Source organism: Gracilinanus agilis, chromosome 5, assembly GCF_016433145.1.
Source record: "Gracilinanus agilis isolate LMUSP501 chromosome 5, AgileGrace, whole genome shotgun sequence".
NCBI lineage: Eukaryota > Metazoa > Chordata > Mammalia > Didelphimorphia > Didelphidae > Gracilinanus > Gracilinanus agilis.
Genome location: NC_058134.1, coordinates 26,681,496 through 26,701,339, shown reverse-complemented (window position 1 = coordinate 26,701,339; position 19,844 = coordinate 26,681,496). Strand labels below are relative to the sequence as shown.

The following is a 19,844-nucleotide window of genomic DNA, read 5'->3' as shown; positions in this document are numbered from 1 at the left end:
AGGATAACCCCTAGATTTTGAGCCTGGGAGGCTGATGGGGTCCTACAGAGTAATAAAGAAATTAGGGAGAGGGCACTGCTCAGGAGGAAGAGAATGAGCTAAGTTTTGGATGTATGTGTGGAAATTCCGTTTGAGATTTCTGTGGGAGTTGGAAATGCAAGCATGCAGGTCAGGGTAGAGAGTAGGGCATGGAGCTGATGAGATAGATAAAGGAAATAGTGTGGAGGGGGATGAAAAGGGGCCAATGTCAGAGCCTATGGGGACTCTCATGCTTGGCCAGAGGGACGTGGATGAAGATCTAGCGAAGGAGACAGAGAGAGGATCATCCGAGGAGTAGGAGGTGGACCAGGGAAGAGCAATGTAAAATAAGATCTAGACAAAATGAAGTAGAGATACTCTCGGCGGGAAGGCAGGCGTACCAAGGGAGACTTGGAAAGGTTTCTTGTAGAAGAAACCTTTTGCTTTTTACTTTTAGTTTTATTTAAAAAAATCTCCAGCAGGGGGTCAGTTGGTTGGTTCAGTGGACTGAGAGCCAGGCCCAGACACAGGAGGTCCTGGGTTCAAATTCGACCTTAGACCCTTCCTAGCTGGGTGACCCTGGGCAAGTCATTTAGCCCCCATTGCCTAGCCTAGACCACTCTTCTGCCTTAGAACCAATCCCAGCATTGATTTTAAGACAGAAGATAAAGGTTTAAAACAAAAACAAAAACAAACCTCCAGCAGGGCAAATCAGTAGGAGAGTGTAGGGGCCGTTCAGGCAGGGAGGCTGGGAGAGGTGGCAGTAGGCCTCCTCCCCCCTCCCCTGCTTTCCTGGCCCTGGGTTCCAGGGAGGGGCCTTGGCCTCTAACATGGCTCTCCTTAGGCAGGCGCTGGATGTTGACCTCCAAGCGTTCCTGGATGTCCTTTCAAATCCTCTGTGTCCAGCCGGGCTGCTCCGGCCACCCCGTGTGCCTAGGTGTCCCACCCCTCTGGCGAGCCAGTGAAGGCTGCAGTTACTCCCTTAAGATCCTGGCCTGAGCCCAGAGGTGAGTGACCCTAAGGAGGCAGCGCTGGAGATCCTGGAGCTCCCGACACGGGACAGCCACGATCCCAACTTCAGCTGAGACTGGAAGGAGCCCAGCGACGATAGAAGGGAGAGAAATCCCGGCTGAGGAGAGCCACGGAAGAGGCGTGGAAGTGGGAGAGGGAGGGTCCTGTTCCAGGAACTGCCACGCCGGTGTAGAAGAGGGAGAGACAGGAGACGGGAAGGTGGGGGGCTTCGAAGATGCTCTGTTTGGGCTGCCGGTGCCTGCAGAGGGAGGCCACATGCTCTCACCCGGGCTTTAGTCTCTTTGCCCAGGGGAGGATGACAAGAACAGGGCACTGGTTTAGTCGTCTTCTGGACAGACTTTCCTGAGACAAAATAGCATTTCAGCGGAGAATGTGAACTCTGCACCTGAGTGAAAAATAAAACCCCCAAAGCCCTTTCTGGTTCTCAGCCATCAAACGTTGGGCAGTTAGAACAGCCCTTTGCTGCTACAACATACCCCTGGGTAGACTTATCTAAAAAAAGGAATTATTGGAGTATTTCTGACAAACTCTTTGCTCCCCCCTCCTGCGGCCCTTGTGATAGTTAGTGAAGATGATGGGCTTCTCTGGGGCAGGCCTGGCCTGTGTCAGCCAGTGTTTCAGGAACGTGTGCGGCGCCCCAAGGCCCTGTCACGGGAGCTTTCCTGTTCCCCCCAGTGACCTTTGTGTGGACAGAGCCGGCTGCAAGGGAGAGCCTGGCCTTGGGCGGCTGTTTCAATGCGTGTGGACGGTTCAAAGCCACAGTCCTTTAGAGCAAATTAAGTGGCTTAATCTTAGGACCTGCTCTCATGGGGAAAAGGGTGAAGAAGAAGGGGGAAATGGTGAGTCAATCAGGCCGATGTCTGTGCTTTGGGGGGACTCTTTCTCCCAGTAGCAGAGATGGCCGAGCTCTCTTAGTGGCAGCAAACACCCTCCAGGTGTTGGGAAAGATTAACCCCTCGGCCCCTGCGCACCAGCCTGCGAGAGCCCAGCTGGCAGTGACAGGTGCCGCTGCCAGCCTCCGGAGGTTATCCTCCACCTGCTTCTCGTGGGAAGCTCCCGAGGAGCTCTCAGGTGAGCTGGGCCAAAGGTGAAAACGGATCCTCTGAAAGTGATGGGCGCAGCTTGTCGAGCTGCCTCACTCCGATGGCTCAATTGAATGCATCCGGGAAATGTAGGCTCTAAATTTACAGAATGTTGGCAAAAGGGCTCCCTTGAGTAGTGGATGATAGACATTATAGTCACATGAACTTTAGAAAAGTATCATGCGCTGCTCCCAAAAGAGAAAGCAGAATTAGCTTTAAAGTCAACTCTTTGTTTTGTTTTTGTTGTGATTATATGTTTTGTTTGTGATTTTTATAATTGTTGATGCTTTCCACAGGAAGGTGGCAATTTAAGGGTTTTTTTTCTGATTAAAAAAGGAATAAAATTTTATATTGCATTTGACCTTTAGTTCAGCTATAAAACTGTAGCTGAATAAGGATAAAGAAGAAAGAAAAATATTTAACCTCCATTGTTATACTCAAACTAAAATGATGTACAATGGCAAAACATCCTGATGATACTTTCATAGTATATTTATTGACTTTTGATGACTAGGCAATACTTTAAAGCCTGGGTGCATTTGAGTTCCATTTGTGTACATTTGCTGTCTTAATTGGAGATGTTTAAACTGAGCTTTATGCTTTAATATTTTTTGTCAATAGTAGATCACTGATTTTCCAGGCCATGCACCATGCCTAAGATTGGGTGATTTGGTCCTGTGTGTTATTAAGAATGCTTAACTTTTTTTCCAACTTGTGGGTTAAGAATTAGCTTCCCTGACCATGACTAAAACTGTGCAGAAAGATATGATCTAGAATTAAGATTTTTTTTATTGTTATTTTTTTTCTTATGTCTGTAGCTCTTATTCCATTAAATAGTTATGAGACCTGCTTTGCTAATTGTATTATTTTTTGATAAAGACAGGAATTTTAATAAGTATCTGACTGCCTACCTCATACCTAAGATATGATTTACAGAGAAATCTTTCCTGGTTGATTTTTCATATCATTTCAGCCCAGCTGATCACAAGAACTGGGTCAGACCATGAGCTTTACTACTGCAACTTTGGTTTTTGAAGGGAATGGAACAGCTTTTACAGGACAAAGAGAAATGAAATCACTTTCAATGAAAGAAAGACGCCTCATTATAGTCAGCAACAGCAGTTATTGACAGCTACACTTCCTATTAACAAGGAGCATTTAACTAAGAGTTTGGCTGTTGGATCTTTGGACTTGATCTAATTTGCTAGCATTAATTAGTTTCTTTTGAGCACAGACACTTGGTGCTCACAGCTATAGATTTGGAGGGCTAATTAGGATAGAAAATTGAACAGAATGGGGTAAGGCATTAACCTTCAACCATTACCAGCTGGGACTGTGATAAAGACCACAGAGTCCAAATGCTCTCTATTCATGTGAAGAGTACCCTAATGAATATCAATTTCAGCCAGGTTGCCATCGTCCTGCTAGCACTAATTTTCGTTGTAATTTTTTTACTGTCTTCTATCATATTTTAATTATCTATACCCTATTGATTTTTAATACCCATAGGTGGCGACAGATTTGGTTTGAATTGTACAGATCATTTATCTTATTTTAATAAAGTTTGTCTTCATCAATAGGTAAGCACCTATACATTTGACCCTTTGCATGAAGCATTACTTTAGTCATTTTTTAAGTGTATGGCTAAAATCACTGTTGGAACTACTTTTCAGTTTTGTACAATAAACATCCTTGAAAGGTTTGCTTGGCCTAAAAGTGTTTTACATTAACATGAAAGAAAGGAACTTTTGCCATCTTAATACCTTGGAGAGAAAAAAACTGGTGACAAATAATTTTGGTCTTTTGATATTTTGAAAACAGTATGTTGAAATATCAGTAGGAAATGAACTATTTTGGGCAATGATCAAAAATGTTTTCTGTTTAGAGAAAGTTAACAATATATTCTTTCTGCTTTCTTTTAGATACTTAATTCTGGTTTCATTAGTGAACTCATTATTATTAGCCTGACCAAGAAGGCCAAGCACCAAGTTAGGGACTTCATCAAGAATCCCGGTCCTATTTACTAGGCATTTAACCTTGAGTTCACCTTCAGCCTACTTTAAACATTTTTTTTAAATAAAATGTTGTATTTGAAGAAACTGTTTGAAAGGGTAAAACGTTAAAAACCATAGAAAGTGCATTAGAAATTTGGCCTTGCTATCATAGACTTTTTAAAAAAAATTCTTCTACAAAGTCTACCTCTGATGCTTCCTTGTGGTGTAGAAGTGACTCTGGTTTTTAGAAGTGTATATCGAAACAGTGCCGTCATTTGCAAATAATACCATGTTGGAAAAGATCCAGTGAACTTCAGTGGATCATAACTCTTTTCCAAGTACCATCCTATCCAAATGTGGAGAGGCTTATCACCAATAAGATGGCCACTTGGTGAGGAATCTTTTTTGGCCATGGCAAGTCATGAAACAGAGACAAATACAAAATGGCTCTTAGTCCTCTGTGGCCTTTTCTGTTTATGCAGTGATGGTGGCACACACACACACACACACACACACACACACACACACACATAAAAGGAAGTATAGTACATTGAGAATCACAATTTTTAGATAGTTTATTAACGTTATCTTTATTATTGGTATTCCAAATAGGACATTTTTGCCCAGTGAACAATGAATAGCTTTAACACTGGAGTGATTTCATTCTATCAAATCTTAGCCTACTTGGTAAAATTGAAATCAGAAGACAAAAGGAAGTTATAGCTAAAGAGAAGGATGCCTTATAAATTCTTTCTGGAAAAGTAAATAAGAGATTTGGTGGAGTTAGTTGTGTGTTATGTATAAAAACAATAAAATAACATTTTGGTCATTTCATATTGCTTTGCCTACAATGAGTATTTAAGAAGATTAACATGAAATAATTACAGTTTTTGCCCAGTCCTGTTGTAAAGAACTGAATAAGATCCTCTAAATTAAATCAGCATATATATTTTAATATTCATTCACCTCAGTGGAAAGATTGGTGTAAAATGTTGAAAATGTGGGTCATATATAAGGAATAAGAAAGAGAAAATATTTGTAGACCATGCAGAAAATTTGTGACCATATATTATGCTTTTAAAGAGTAAGGTGAGTACTCAATTACCTATATACAAAAATGTACTTTAATAGATATAAGTTAATTTATTACAGATATGCGAGGCCTTCAATTAGCTCTCTGTACAGACAAACTAGTAATTTGTTAACTCAAAGATCAAAATCATTTGAAGTTAGAAAAATGAATGAAAAGTGGAAAAAAAGGTCATAAGAACATAGTTATAGAACTGGAAAGGTATGGTTCTAAAAAGGTCTTTAGAGATCATTTAGTTAATTCCTCTTATTTTACAGATGAGGAAGCTGAGGCCCAGAGATGTTAAGTGATTTATCCAAGGATCCAAAGTTATAAATGTCAGAGACTGGATATGAACCCAGGTCTGCTGTCTCCAGATCTTTTGTTCAATAAGTTATTCAATCAACAAGCATTTATCAATCTCTAAGTATGTATTAGGCCCTGTGCTAGTTGCTCCAGGAGCTTACACACCAATGAGGAAGAGAAAATGTAAGTAAATGGTACATAAAAGATTCAGGAGTAGAAAGAAGGCAACATGTGAAGGTTCAGGAGGTCAGGAAAGCCTTCCTGCACAAGGCGCCATTCACTGCTTGCTCTAGCCCAGGGCTCTGCAATGTCTGGCTCTTTCGAGGGCCAGAGATAGCTCTTTCTGCAGGAGCCATAAAGTCCATTTTTTTCAGGCGCTGTTACAGGAGCGGCACTGTGAGCACTGGACGGCTCTCACGCAATTCCATTTTAAAAAATGTGGCATTTATGGCTCTCACAGCCAAAAAGGTTGCCGACCCCTGGGCTAGAAACAATCACATCAGTGCTCCGTTGCTGCTCTAAAGGGTGCGCCATAGACCGCTCCGTGCCTTACTTTGTGTTTGCATCAATCATGATTCCTTTTACCAGTAGTTTCGTAGAGCACTGAATAAGTAAATTAATATAGGTAGAAATGCCATTTTTATTATGTTGACGTGGCCCAACCATGAGCCCTTGATATGTTTTAGCTCTGTATTTCTGTAGGGGTGTTTTGGGGGGGCTGGGTGGTGCAGTGAGAGAACCCTGAGTGTAGAGTCTGCAAGACTCATCTTCCAGAGTTCAAATCCAGCCTCACACGCTTAACAGCTGTGTCACCCTGGGCAAGTCACTTAATCCAATTTGCCCAAGTTCCTCATCTTTAAATGAACTGGAGAAGGAAGTGGCACATCATTCCAGTATCTTTGCCAAGAAAACCTCAAACAGGGTCTTGAAGTCTCAGACACAACTGAACATAAGAAAGTAATTTATAGTTGAATTAGATCTTTATTGCGTGTCTCATGGTAGGTTGTGTCCTTGGAGTTATTTTGAACAAAACTTTTCTTTTTGTCTCTTCCTACTGGATTTGATAATCTGTGTGGATTTATTTTCTATTATACTACTTTGCTGAAATTACTGTTTCAATGAATTCTTAAAAAAAAAAAAAAACCAAACCTCTTACCTTCTGTGTTAGAATCTGTACTAATTATCGGTTCTATGAATGTGAAGCCCCCCACCCCCTTCATGATTATTAGCTTTAATGATTATTTTTATAATACAATTGTTAGTTTTGAGTTAATAGTCAAATAACATAACTTTATGAATTATAAGTATTAGCGAAGAAAACCATAGCTCAGGGTGGTATTAAATGTTGCTGACAGGCACTTTGAGACCTCCCCTCCTCCCGCTGTAAGGCAGGCGGTCGGGAGTATGGGGTGCCCATCTACTAGCAGTGGCTTAGGTCAGAGGACAGGAGAGACGGACTCCGGACAGGGATAAGAATTGTCAGCAAAAATCAGATCCGTCCCTTTATGGCCGAGGCCATAATTAATTAAGACCTGCCCACATGGAAGATTTATGTTCATTCTATTTTAATTTTAACTGTGTCTTCTGTCTTTAATCTGAACTTTCTGGATGTAAAAGAGGCCATCTGCTAAGGCTCGAGGTCTTTGGTTTTGACCAGAGTCCAGTTTTATTGTGAGACTGGCCCCCTCTCAATAAATCTATTTCTTTTTAGGTTGGAGACTTTGTTTTACTTTTTGACATCTCTGCTAATAAATTTTTGCCACAGTTCTAATTCAGAAGAGTAGTAAGAGCTATGCAATTGGGGTTAAGAGACTTGCCCAGGGTCGCATGGAAATGTCTGAGGTAATATTAGAACCCAAGACTTCCCATCTCTGCACTAGGCTCCCTATCCACTGAGCCCTCTAACTGCCCCTCAATGAATTCTTCATTGAATTTTTTGTATTCTCTGTAAAATTATACCATCTGAGAAAAGATTTATCTCTTTTTTCTCTATGCTTTTACCTTCAGTCTCTTGCCTCATTGATATAGTTTGTATTTCTAACACTGCTAAATATTGGCGATGATAATAGATACCCTTGCTTTTTGTGATCTTGTGAAGAAAGGCCTTTAATATATTTCTTCATCACATATAATACTGGTTCTTGGTTTTAGATATTCCATTTATCATATTATTTCTATGTGTTTTTTACATAGGTTAAAAAAGCTTTCACTTCTGTTGATAAAGCATGATGTTCATTGTTGTTATTACTTTTATAGTTTGTTATATTTGTAATTTTTCTTCTATTGAGCTAATCCTATAATCCTAATATAAATCCTTACTGGTCAAAGTACATAATCCTTTAAAGATTCCTACAAACCTTTGTTCACAATTTAATTTTTTAAAATTACTTTATTAAGGACATTGTCCTATAGTTTTTTGTTCTCTGCTTTGTCTTTCATTGCTGATGTATCAAGATATTTGTATCACATGGGGAATTCAATAGTATACCCTTCTTTTTCTGTTTTTGAAAATGGCTTATATCATATTGGAGTTTATTTTTTGAATGTTTTATAGAATTCACTAGTAAATGCATCTGGTTCTGATTTTATTTCCCTTTTGGAGTTCATTTATAATTTGTTTATTTTCTTTTTCTGAGATTGGATTATTTACATTTCTAATTTTTTGTTCTGCTAATCTGAGAGTTTTGTCTTTTTCAAAATTGTTATACATTTCATCTGTTAGTAATTTTATTAACATGTAATTGTTCAGAATAATTTATGATAACTTTATCAGAGATGTTATATTTCCTTTTTCTCCTTTCTTTCCTAGTACCTTTTTTCTCCTTTCCTTTTCTTTCCTATTAAAAAAGAACAAAATTCTCCCCCTGCTCTTTGTTTATATCATTTAATTCTGTTACCTTTAAAAATAAAATGGTTTCTCCTTCCCCTGTTGGAATATAAGCATTTAGTCATCATAGGCCCCTTTCAATTGCTCAAATTCCTAGATTTCTTTTGACTTCTGTGTATACATGTCAGCTCTAGTCTTTTTAACATGAATACTTAAAAGTCCTTTATTCCATTAAAGGTATATTTCTTTTTCCTTTCGGGATTACTCATCTTGGAAGGGCATATTATCCTTGTTTGGACGCCTTTATCTTTTGCCTTTTCTATTAGAATCTGCCAATCTCGTACAGTCTTTGTGGTTCCTTGATACTTGAATTCTTTTGTTCTGTTTTCTGTATTTTTCCTTTCCTTTGACCCAGAAACTCTGAATTTTAACTGTGATATTCCTGCTGCTTTTCCTTTGAGGAGGTGACTCTTCATTTGCTTTCTGGTTCTTATAGTTCTAGACACTAATGATTTCTTGAAATATGGTGTCTAGGATATGTTTTGGTCAGGATTTTCAGGGAGTCTGATGAATCTTAAATTATTTCTCTTTGAATTCTATTCCAGATTGTTACATTTTCTTCTATTTTTTTCAGTCTATGGATTTTATTTTAATATTCCTTGTTTCCTGGAGCCACTGAGTTCTGTTTTGTCCACTCTAATTTTCAGGAAGTCTTTTTACAGGTTTATATCTTCCTGTAGTGTTATATATATTTTGATTTCTTAATAAGAGAGCTATTATTTATACTTCCATTTTTAAAAAATCATCAGTCTTTTTTGTTTATTTATATTTTTGGCCTTAGTTCCCAATTGTTTTATTCAAGTTTGATCCTCTTACACTTTTGACTGGGTTGTCAGGGCTCAATTGATTCTGATGTCTATTATCTAGGCCAGTGGTTCCCAAACTTTTTTGGCCTACTTCCCCCTTTCCAGAAAAAAATATTACTTAGCCCCCTGGAAATTAATTTTTTTTTAAATTTTAATAGCAATTTCTAGGAAAGATAAATGTACCTGTGGCCATCACCACGCCCTTAGATCGCTGCAGCATCCACCAGGGGGTGGTAGTGTCCACTTTGGGAATCACTGATCTAGGCTCTTGATACTGGCTTCCACTTTCCTTGGTGTGTCTTTGCTCATAGGAGCCCCTTTGTCTCTTTTGGACCTTCCTCTGTGTCTCAGTTATCACTCTCAGTCATCTCCTGCCCCTGGTCTTGCCAATTCTTCTACAGCAGGACTCCACAGGTGTCCATGTGTCTTAATGTTTCATCACAGGAATACTTTAGTCTTTTTGCCAGGCTGCAGGAATCTATGGAACATCCTCGGTCCACATTAGTAGTCTGCTGGGCACTGACTGTCTGGGATCTCATCGTTAATATGTGTAGGCTTTTGACTCTTTTTTTTCCTGCAGTCCTGGGTTATATACTACTTATTATGGTTTCTCTTTTGATTTCTCAATCCTTCTCACTACAAATGCACAGTGACCACTTGTTGGGATCTGGTAGAAAGAATTCTTGTTCTGATATGAACTCAGATATCAAGGATGACTGCTGAGGGCTTTTCCAGCTCTAAAATTAAATCATTACCCAGAGCCATTCAAGGCAATTGCTTGGTAGTTCGAGGTGAGATTGCTTTACTTTATGAATGCAGTAGTATTTCAAAAAATATTTCATATAAATCAATTAATATTTAACTGCCCCTAGTGAATCTTACTCTTTTAAGGGATGCAAGGACAAATTTCTTTGAAAATAGTGAATTTCTTCTAGGTTTATCACTATTGATTCACATTTTCCCATAACAGGTTTGTTCAACACAAGGCATGGTAGTACCATGATCACTACCTACATTTCCCTTTGATTTAGTGTTTATATCAAAGGCCCTGTTCCACCTGGAGAGTTAGCATACTGGTGGGGAGGTGGGTGTTGGTTTGCTCCTGCTTGTGCTTTTGCTTTCTGTATTGAGGCTTTTCATTGCCACTTATTGCTTTTGAGGACATTAAAGAAGTATTTCTTTGGCTTCAGTTGAAGGCACACAAGTGAATCCATATTTTACTCTGCTGTTACACAAATTATTGTAATGGTATTTTATTGCATATGATATTAGGTTTTGTTTATTATGTGATCTTATTATCTATAGCTATCAAATGGAAGATTTTATAATAAAAGTCACTATAATGGAAAAAAAACAAAAGCAAAACAGAAATTTGCTTTAGGGTGCTCAGGATGCTTGTACTTCATCCTTGGAAGTTTCTTTCTTACTCCATTTTTTATAGCACTCGTAGACTCTACGCTCCATTAGAGCAGGACTGTCTTCCTCATCTAGGTATCCTCACTAGCACTCTGCCCAGTTCTTAATATGTATGCATTGCCTGAATGAATGCACTTTCCAACTTTCCTTAAAACCTTGCTTTAAAGGTGAAAAAGCATTGTTTGGGGACAGCCAGTGGATTCAGAGCCAGGGGTAGAGGTTGGAGGTCCTGGGCTCTAATCTGAACTCAGATACTTCCTAACTATGCTATCTTGAGCAAGTCACAACCCCTATTGCCTAGCCCTTACCCTAAGGCCTCTTGGCCTTGGAACCACTACACAATATTGATTCTAAGATGGAAGGTAAAGATTAAAAAAAAAAGGAAGGAAAAAAAGGAAAGAGGATCCAGGAGTTAGAGCGCCTGGATTCATAGAATTAGAGGATCTTTCACTAGAAGGGATCTTTAGAGATCATCTAATCCAGTTCCTGATTTTTACAGATGAACATACTGAGGCCTGGAAAGAGTAAATGATTTGCCCAAACTCATTTGCTCAGAGGTTTTTTGTTGTCTATATCTTACCTATATTAGCTTAGGTATATTAGGCCAAACCTTAGTAGGTTTGAGATTTCATTTTCTTGTGTAAGATTCACTAAGCACTCATTGACTACAAAAATACAATAAAATGCCTTCCATATTTGAGGTTTAAAACATGTGATACAAAAATTAAAAAGGATTTAAAACTCAGAGAAGTAGCTGTGGATAGTCTGACTTCCAGAAACATTTCTGATTGTCTTCTTGTTCTTAGGTTCATCCGTTTATATTTTAAACCATGAGGCCTGCGAAGTACTAGGCAGTATTAAGGATTGGATGTGGCCACAACAACTTTAATAGCCCTAGGAGCCAACTGAAGCTCTCTCTATCCTACCCCTTGCTGACAAAGTCTCAATGATTTTCTAGACAACCTTTCACCAATTAAAAAATAACAGAAAACAAATATAAACATAAAACAATATAAGTAATCATTTTAAAACAGTGGGAAAATTGTCAAGGGCAGTTCATAAAAGTCAAGAATATCAGGTCCATAAAATGTATGATATGTCCAATGTTATTGCTAGTCCTCGTCAGACAGCTGAAACTAATTAAATTGATATGGTGATTCATCCCATATTGCTACCCATTTAATATTTCCAGACCTAGATGAGGAAGACAGTGCTGCTCTAATGGAGCTTAGAGTCTAGGAGTAACGTAAAAATTGGAGTTAGAAAAGAAACTTCCAAGGACAAATACTGGGAGGCCCATCTGGGGGTTAATACCCATTTTTGGTCTCTTTAGAAGTCTCCACTGAAGCCTACTATCTTCTTCCATGGAGGACTGAGTGAAGATTTCCCTTTACTTTTTCTAGGAATTAAAAAAAAAAAAAAACAACACTACCAAATTAGCCGAAGGATCTCCTTTTCAAAATAAGCTCATGGTCATCAAGAGCATAAGAAGATAATTTTACATTTCTCTTATTATTATTAAAAAGTAAAGTCCTCCCAATAATTCTACCTCTCGTTCCGTGAAACTTTCTGGGAGGGGGCTGTCCAGACTTTCCCAGGGGAAAGGCATGTCAGTCAAAGGGAACTTTTGTCATTTTCTGGTTGTTCTCAGATCTTTCTGACAGGGAAAAACTTTGAAGCCTGGTTGACTCCACCTGGAAGATGAGCTAAGGGAGGCTTAGAGACACTCGCCTAGGATTATATTTAAAAGTCATCCTGTCCGGTCAGGGGAGTCCTTCTGAAGGGGAGATCCTGGAATTGGATGGAGTAGAGAACACTCCCCTTTCTTGGGGTAGAACTGATTTAGCAAAGAAATAGCCTTAGGATTGCCAGCCCTGATGGTCAGGGTGGAATGAGGAAGAGGACAATAGTGATGAGAGCCCATGTTTATATAGTATGCACTGTGTGCCAGGCACTGTGCCAAGTGCGTTTTAATTAGGATCTCATTTTTTAAACCCTCATCTTCCATCTTAGAATCAATACTATGCATTGATTCCCAGGCAGGAGAACCGTAAGGGCTGCGCAATGGGAGTTAAGTGACTTGTTCATTCCACAGCTTGGAAGTGTGTGAGGTCAGATTGGAATCCAGGACCTCCCAGCCCTGGGCCTGGCTCTCAATCCACTCAGCCACCAGGCCACCTCCAATTATAATCTCATTTGATCCTCACAACAGTTTTGGGAATTAGTACTATTGTGAACCCATTTTATAGTTGAGGGAACCAGTGCAAACAAAGGTTAAATGACTTAACTGAGTCATAGAGAGTTTGAACTCCGATATTTCTGACTCCAGACACACAGCTCTGTCCACCTCTGTCCACCGCTGCATGGACTTCCCTGCGAAGGATGAAGTTACATTTCTCTGTTCTGTAATCCAGCCAATGTGAGGAAAACAGGCCCAGGCCATAACGTCCTCCAACGTACCCTGGGCGCTCCACTCAGAGGCTGTCGCCTTACAAGGGCCCTGGCTCTGTTCTGTAAGGGCTGAGGGGGTGACTAGCAAAGGGTCACTCCGACCCCGTAACCGGAATAGGGCCAGCTGCTGAGGGTATCAGCCTCTTCCCTGGGCGGGGGAGGACGGAGACAATCACTTTGCCAGTGAGGTATGGTCAAGCTCTGTGTAGGATCATCCCTCCTGATCCCTGAGTGCCCTGAAAAGCTCCACTGGACAGAGGCTGCAGCCTCATCCTTGGCAAGAGAGTGGGGGGACCCTGAGCCCCCCACAGCAGTGTGATGGCCCCACAGCCAGATCGGGGATGAGGCTGGCCCCTTCTCCACTCTCCTTGAAGGCTGTCCATCTGCTTATTCAGCTCAGTAGAGGGCAGATAATGTTTCTGATGGCTCTGGCACGCCTCACAAGCAGCCCAATCCTGCAGGAAGCACAAGCTCGGTGCTTCCAGCCCTCTAGAACCCAAAGGGAAAGCCTTGTCCAGTTCTGCCCTTTCCAGGCCCCGCAGCCTTCATCAAGAATTGGTACCATTTTTTTCTGTTCCGTCCTTCAAGGCTCTCACAGGCATGCAGCTGAGCCCACTGGGAACACTTGCCAGGACTCCAGGGATGAATCTAATGACTGAGTTAGTGAGTCTCCCTTTCTCATAACATGCAGGGCCATAATTAAATCCCGTTTATGCATCATAGCCTTCTTCTGGAGCTGCATCCTTACAGGAAGGCCCCGGGGGCCATCTCTTGTGTGCCCCAGCTCCGGAGGGCGCTCTGGGTAAGGAAGCCGCCTGTGCCTCAGGGCCTAAGGAGGGGCTTCCCAGGGGTCATCTCTGGCCCTCCCTTCTTCCCCTCAGCCTGTCCTGGTGAAAGGAAGCCTCTGCAATGAGGAACAGAAGGGAGGGACACCTGGCGGCCTGCTGCACCTCCTAAACAGAGGCAAGCAGGTGTCAGGCAGCACCTCAGAGCCGTCCTGGCACCCCCACGTGGAAGATGGGTCTTCCAGTACGCCTCATGTGACAACTCCAGCGGGGGTGGGGTCCCTTCTCAGTCTGGGGAGGGGCACCGCCGGGCCTAACTTGTCCCCTTCCACAGTACGTATAATGTGGAAGACATTGTATGGGTTTGACCCTGTTGCTTCTGATGTCTAAATACTTCAGAGATTTGATTATATTATAAAGGATATTGTTTTGAAATTGGTTGTGATTCCACTAAGTCAGTCTTCAAGTTATGGGTATTTCCTTATAAGAGTTAATTGCCCTACCAGAGGAGCACTGCTGTTTCTTTTTATTATTCATTGAAGAAATTTTCAAGATTGACAATAAGGGGTGATTAGAAAGCACTGAGACTGATTTAAAATAGATCTATTAGAACTTATAAATCTGTTTAGATACAAAGAGGGATGACCTTAGGTTAGGAGGGTCAGGTTAAAAGTCAGTCTCTTTCCCTTTAGCAGCAGGATGATGGTGTACAAGCCCCTCCACTTCGGTGGGCCACAGGCAGCTTCCTAGGATTGAATGACTGAGTCAGAGGGGAGCTGAGAATTGCAGGGGATCATCTGAACTTTTCGTACCATTAGTCTTCTCATTGGTATGGTTGTTTTCCTATGGAGGTCTTGTCTAACAAATTGAATTCTAAGTTTCTGAGGTAAGGGACTTGTATTTGCTAGAGTGTGGTTTCTAGGGCATGCTCATTAAATATTTTAGTTCTTAAAAGTTTGTTCTAATAGCCCACAAAATAAATTTATTGATATTCGATAATTATTTATTCTTCTTTAACAGTTCATGAGCATATGTAATTTCTTTGTCATGGGTATTTCCCTTGCTCACCCATATCACAATCCTTCTGTGACCTGCTAGAAAACTGATTCAATTTAGTTGATCAGAGATTTATTAAGTACCTACTGTGTGCAAAGCTCTGAGGACACAAAGACAAAAACATTTCTGAACTCGAGCTTACATCAAATGAAATAACATGTAAAAGCCCTTTGCAAATTATTGCATTTTACTGTGAGCATCTAACATGTGCATAGATAAGTAAATGGGATCTTCCAGAAATGCCATGGACAGAAGTTTCCTTCCCGTGTAATGAACTTTCCATACATGATAAGCTAAGCTGACCTTCATATATCAGACATAACCTGTTGCTACTCTTTGTTTTTAGGAGAAGAAAAAGGTGACTTCAGAATAAAGTAATGTCAAATTTTGTGTTGTCTGACTACAGTTTCATACACAATCTATTCCATTATGAAATGATATACTCATTTTAGACATGTTCATGCATAGCAGCAACTCCTGAGTTTCAGCTAAATGACTGGTTGAATTGTAGGGCTGTGCCAAGCTGTCTCTCAGCATCCTTGGGACCCTCTCCTTCCTGTGATGAAAGAGGTCTGTCTGGTCTCTGATTCGGCTTCCTGTGTGCCCTCCCTCTTCCCTCAGTCACCCACACACCCCTACCTGTAAGGAGCAGAACATCGCTAATTCTGATGGCGCCCTGGGGTGGAACTGAGTGATGGTGTCAGAAGGCATATATAGTGCCTCGCATGACAGGAGATGGACCTTTTATTTTTGGCTTGCCCAGCCTAGCTGTCTAGTTGCTCACTCTTAAGTCTCTGCTCTCTGGTCTAACCTGGCCATTTGTGCTCATATCTCACCTCTTTGGCCTTGCTTGAGTTTTAGGCCTCTGTTCACTGTGGAGGGAGGCTACTGGCTAGTTAGAAATTTTGAGTAGGTGACTTAATAAAATAATATTTTGAAACTAAAAATACAGTCTCCAGAGAATTTCATTTGTAACAGAAACAAAATGATCAACCATTTGCCTATCTCTTTTTCTCTCACTCTACATTCACACACATACATATTCATATAGACATGAGCTGCTTTTCTGCTTATTCTAATATTTTGATGGCCCATCTGCTTATCAGAAATTCTGACTAAAGAAACTGAGTAGATACAGGATAGTTAAACTGTGACTTATGGGAATTGAAGGGGTTATTTTTTTTTAAGTGTCAGCTAATTGCTACAAATAAAATAACTCTTGTTTTCTATAAATTTAAATGTCAGATGTGTGTAAAATTAGAGAAAATGTTTAATAAATTATTACATATGTCTTTTCTATGGACAACAGATTCCTACAGAGTAGAGAGAGAGGGAGAAAGACAGAGACAGAGAAGGTACACTTGAGTAAGCACGGGACATACCTATTTCTCTAATATTCCTTACTTTTTAGGATTTACATTTTTAAAGAATTGATAGTTTACACAACTGTGATGAGTAAATCAAGAAAGAAAAAAATGGGCTCTTCCTCTAGTGCTTGTTTTAAAGAAAATGTTTCAAGTCCCAAGAAAATATCCCATGTAATCTCTAACCAAGATAAGCAGCAGCATATTTATTGAAGTAGACTTGAGACTTAGTTGCCCTCTAGGGGTTCTGTTTTAGCACAGCACATAAAGAAACAATGTGCTGGTAGTTGAAAGATGGGCAAGGGAGAATTTTGCAGATGAGTATTATTTTTTTTCCAGTTAATTCTATGATCATTGGGAACATCTATTTATTGAACAAGCTGGACACACACACACACACACACACACACACACACACACACACATATTTTCTCTCTGTCTGTCTGTCAGTCTCTCTGTCTCTGTCTCTGTCTCTGTCTCTGTCTCTCTCTCTCTGTCTCTCTCTCTCTCTGTCTCTCTCTCTCTCTCTCTGTAGCAAGCCATAGCTAATTCCCAGGTTAATAATATATCTATATCTATTTATCATCTTAATGGGTACCCTTCCTCTAAACCCAGTCATCACATTTTCAAGAATTGTTCTGTACAAATCTGTCGTTTCCATCCATCTTTAGTCTTGTCAGTTTCACTGGTGGTTATTCTTATACTCTCTTCCTCAGAAAAACTAAGTGACAGCCTCAGGTGACCTCATTGTGTTTTAAGCAGAGGGCCAAATGCAAACAATTGTTATGAAAGAGATCTTCATTTCTGGTTTTGTCACCTGTTGCTGGCAACCTTATTTGAAGAAAATTTTAGTCTACTATGAAATACATTTTTGCTGTTATTTCTCTGCCACAATGTGTAGCTTTTCATTTTCTGAGTTCTATTTGTTGGCCAGTGAAATTTGTTTCTGTTATACAATTTCAACCCTGACATTATTGCAGAATTAGGACATTTCTGTTTTGGTGAGAAAGCAATTCTTGTTTTATTTCTGAGAAAAGTATTTTAAATCCTGACTTTTGTACATAATTAATGGGAAGAGTTCGCTGTTATTTTGTGACTCATGTATAGATGATGGTTTGAATACTTGAATATATTTACATATTAGCTAAAGAACATTCAAATGTTTATTTAAATGTTTCTGCAAGGAGGATTTTGGTTCATAGATCTATACTTTTTTCCTCTGAAAATTTTATATTAGTAATTTTAATGGGCAAATGTTTGTTACTTTATTTAGAAATAATATTTTTATTTTATGTTATAGGTAGGGACAATACCAGTATCATTAGTCTCCTCTATTATTTAGAATTCCCTTTTTTAAAACATAAACTTAGTTATCAATTATTTTGTTTGTCACTATTCACAGTGACTCAGTTTCTTCATATGGGAAAAATTAAATTAAATTTTATTTTTGTTATAAATAATAAATTGACAAAATTGCAGCGATGGCTACTTTTTAAAGTGTAACACCTAAATGATCAGTCAACCTTCTCACGATTCTGTAACATAACACTAGAATTCCTTGTTCTATTTCTTTATGTGATAGGAACTTGAAAGTGAGTGTCTCTCTCACCTAGCCATTACTTTTATTTTAAAAGAACATTTTGCAAATCACAGTAATTTCAGGTAATTGCATGTGATTTGCTTTTCTCTAAAACTTATTTTCAAGTACCTACTTTATACAATCTCCTTAGATACACAGACTGTCAGTGGTTTTGCATCTTTGATTGCAAAGTGACTTTTTTTTTTTTTTTAAAGAACAGGAATTTATCTCCTTTATCTCCATCTTGTGGTAGAAACAAAGTGGAATGTTTATTTCTTTAAATTATCATCGTAGGTTTGTCCTCTTCCTTTTGGGCCAACCTGATCACTTTATGTTTTAGGTGATAAGTTTTTAAATGTTGATGGAAAACAATTTCAGATCTGATTCAAATTAATAGGTTGTAGTATTCTTTATTATTTTTATTCCTCTTAATAAGCCCAACCAAAGTGAATGGGGAAGGGGGGGACCAGTTAAGGCTGCATAACTGAAATGCTTTGTAAATTGTTAATGTCGAGTCAGGCAGTGAGAGGCAGTAGCTCTGGTAGAATTAATTCCATTTCTGCCTCTTTTAGCACTGGAACTGTAATATTATATGTGAAATATTTTTAATAGGTGTTGAAGAGAATCATTTAATTAATTGCTTGCTTTTCTGAGTAGCTATTTATTTCATAGAATCTTAGAATTTTAGTGTGGAAGAAACTTAGAGATTATCTAATGCAATCACAAGGTGATGAAAACGAGACCCACAGAGGTTAGCTGACTTGCCTAATGTATAAAAGACTTCCTGGCAAAGCGGGGATTCTAGAACCCAGCTCTCCCAGTTCCATTTTTTAGTTAGAAAATAATCATGATGCAATTTTTTAAAATTGTAACCAAAAAACCCATATAATTTGAGTTGTATCTCATGAAATGCAATACTCTGGGGAACATTTCAGGTTTTTAAGCAGTCTTATTTTAGTGTGCCCTCACATTCCAGACATCCAGTTGTTAGGTTCCTTTTTTGATTTTGTACTACATATTATATTCATATTAATTATTTTAATTGATTTTGTGTTGACTGTCTATTGTTAAGAAGTTATAAAGCTATGTATCAATGAGATTTAATAGTCTTAAGATTTGTTTCTACAGATACGTTCTATCTCCCTTCATTTTATGTTTGGTTAATTTGTTTTCCTGAAGCATCTTTGACTTGCTACTTTATCTATTCCTTTTCTCATTTGGGATAATTTACTCTCCTATTGGGAGGAGTTACTTTTGTTCATAACATAAACATGGTACTTAGACTAATTAACATTTGTGTTTTGTCCATCTGCTTTCTGTAACTTCTACCTTTTGGTTCTTCCCTGTTCTTGAGAAGTAATAATAATAGCTCATCTTTACACAGTGCCTTAGACTAAGAAACACTTCACCTGCATTATTTCATATTACCACTTTCAATGAGTTCTGTTTTTGCTTTTGCTTTGTAAGAAATTATGATTTCTACACTATGCTTTTTTTTTTAAACTTCCACTGAAGCATAATAGTTTCTGCCCCAGTCCTTATTTTAACTGTGCATTTGTGTATCTTTCTGTTTCAAGTGTGTTTCTTGTAAAAGACATATTCTTGGATTCTGATTTCTAATACATTATATTTTCTTCCATTTTATGGGCGAATTCATTCCATTCAGATTCATAGTTATGATTGCTAACTGCATATTTCCCTCAGTTTTATTATCTATTGTTCTTTCTCTCTCTCTCTCTTTTTTTTTTAACCCTTGTACTTCGGTGTATTGGCTCCAAGGCAGAAGAGTGGTAAGGGTGGGCAATGGGGGTCAAGTGACTTGCCCAGGGTCACACAGCTGGGAAGTGGCTGAGGCCGGGTTTGAACCTAGGACCTCCTGTCTCTAGGCCTGACTCTCACTCCACTGAGCTACCTAGCTGCCCACTTTCTCTCTTTTTTAAATAATTTTTTTTAGAAAAGTTATCATGGTTACATGATTCATGTTCTTACTTTCCCCTTC

At 39.3% G+C, this 19,844-nt stretch overlaps 1 protein-coding gene across 3 annotated transcripts in view; it reads left to right on the top strand.

The window, feature by feature from the left end:
• CMC1 (C-X9-C motif containing 1) overlaps positions 1–19,844 on the top strand; it is a 69,365-nt gene that overhangs the window by 24,065 nt on the left and 25,456 nt on the right. Inside the window, exon 1 of one of the 3 annotated variants that reach the window (XM_044677706.1) lies at positions 5,483–5,557. The exons of the other annotated variants lie outside the window; for them this stretch is intronic. Coding sequence (XP_044533641.1) covers positions 5,548–5,557 — 10 coding nt within the window. The 5' untranslated portion in view covers positions 5,483–5,547. Of the gene's footprint in view, positions 1–5,482; positions 5,558–19,844 lie in introns of those variants that run through there. 3 annotated transcript variants of the gene reach the window in all.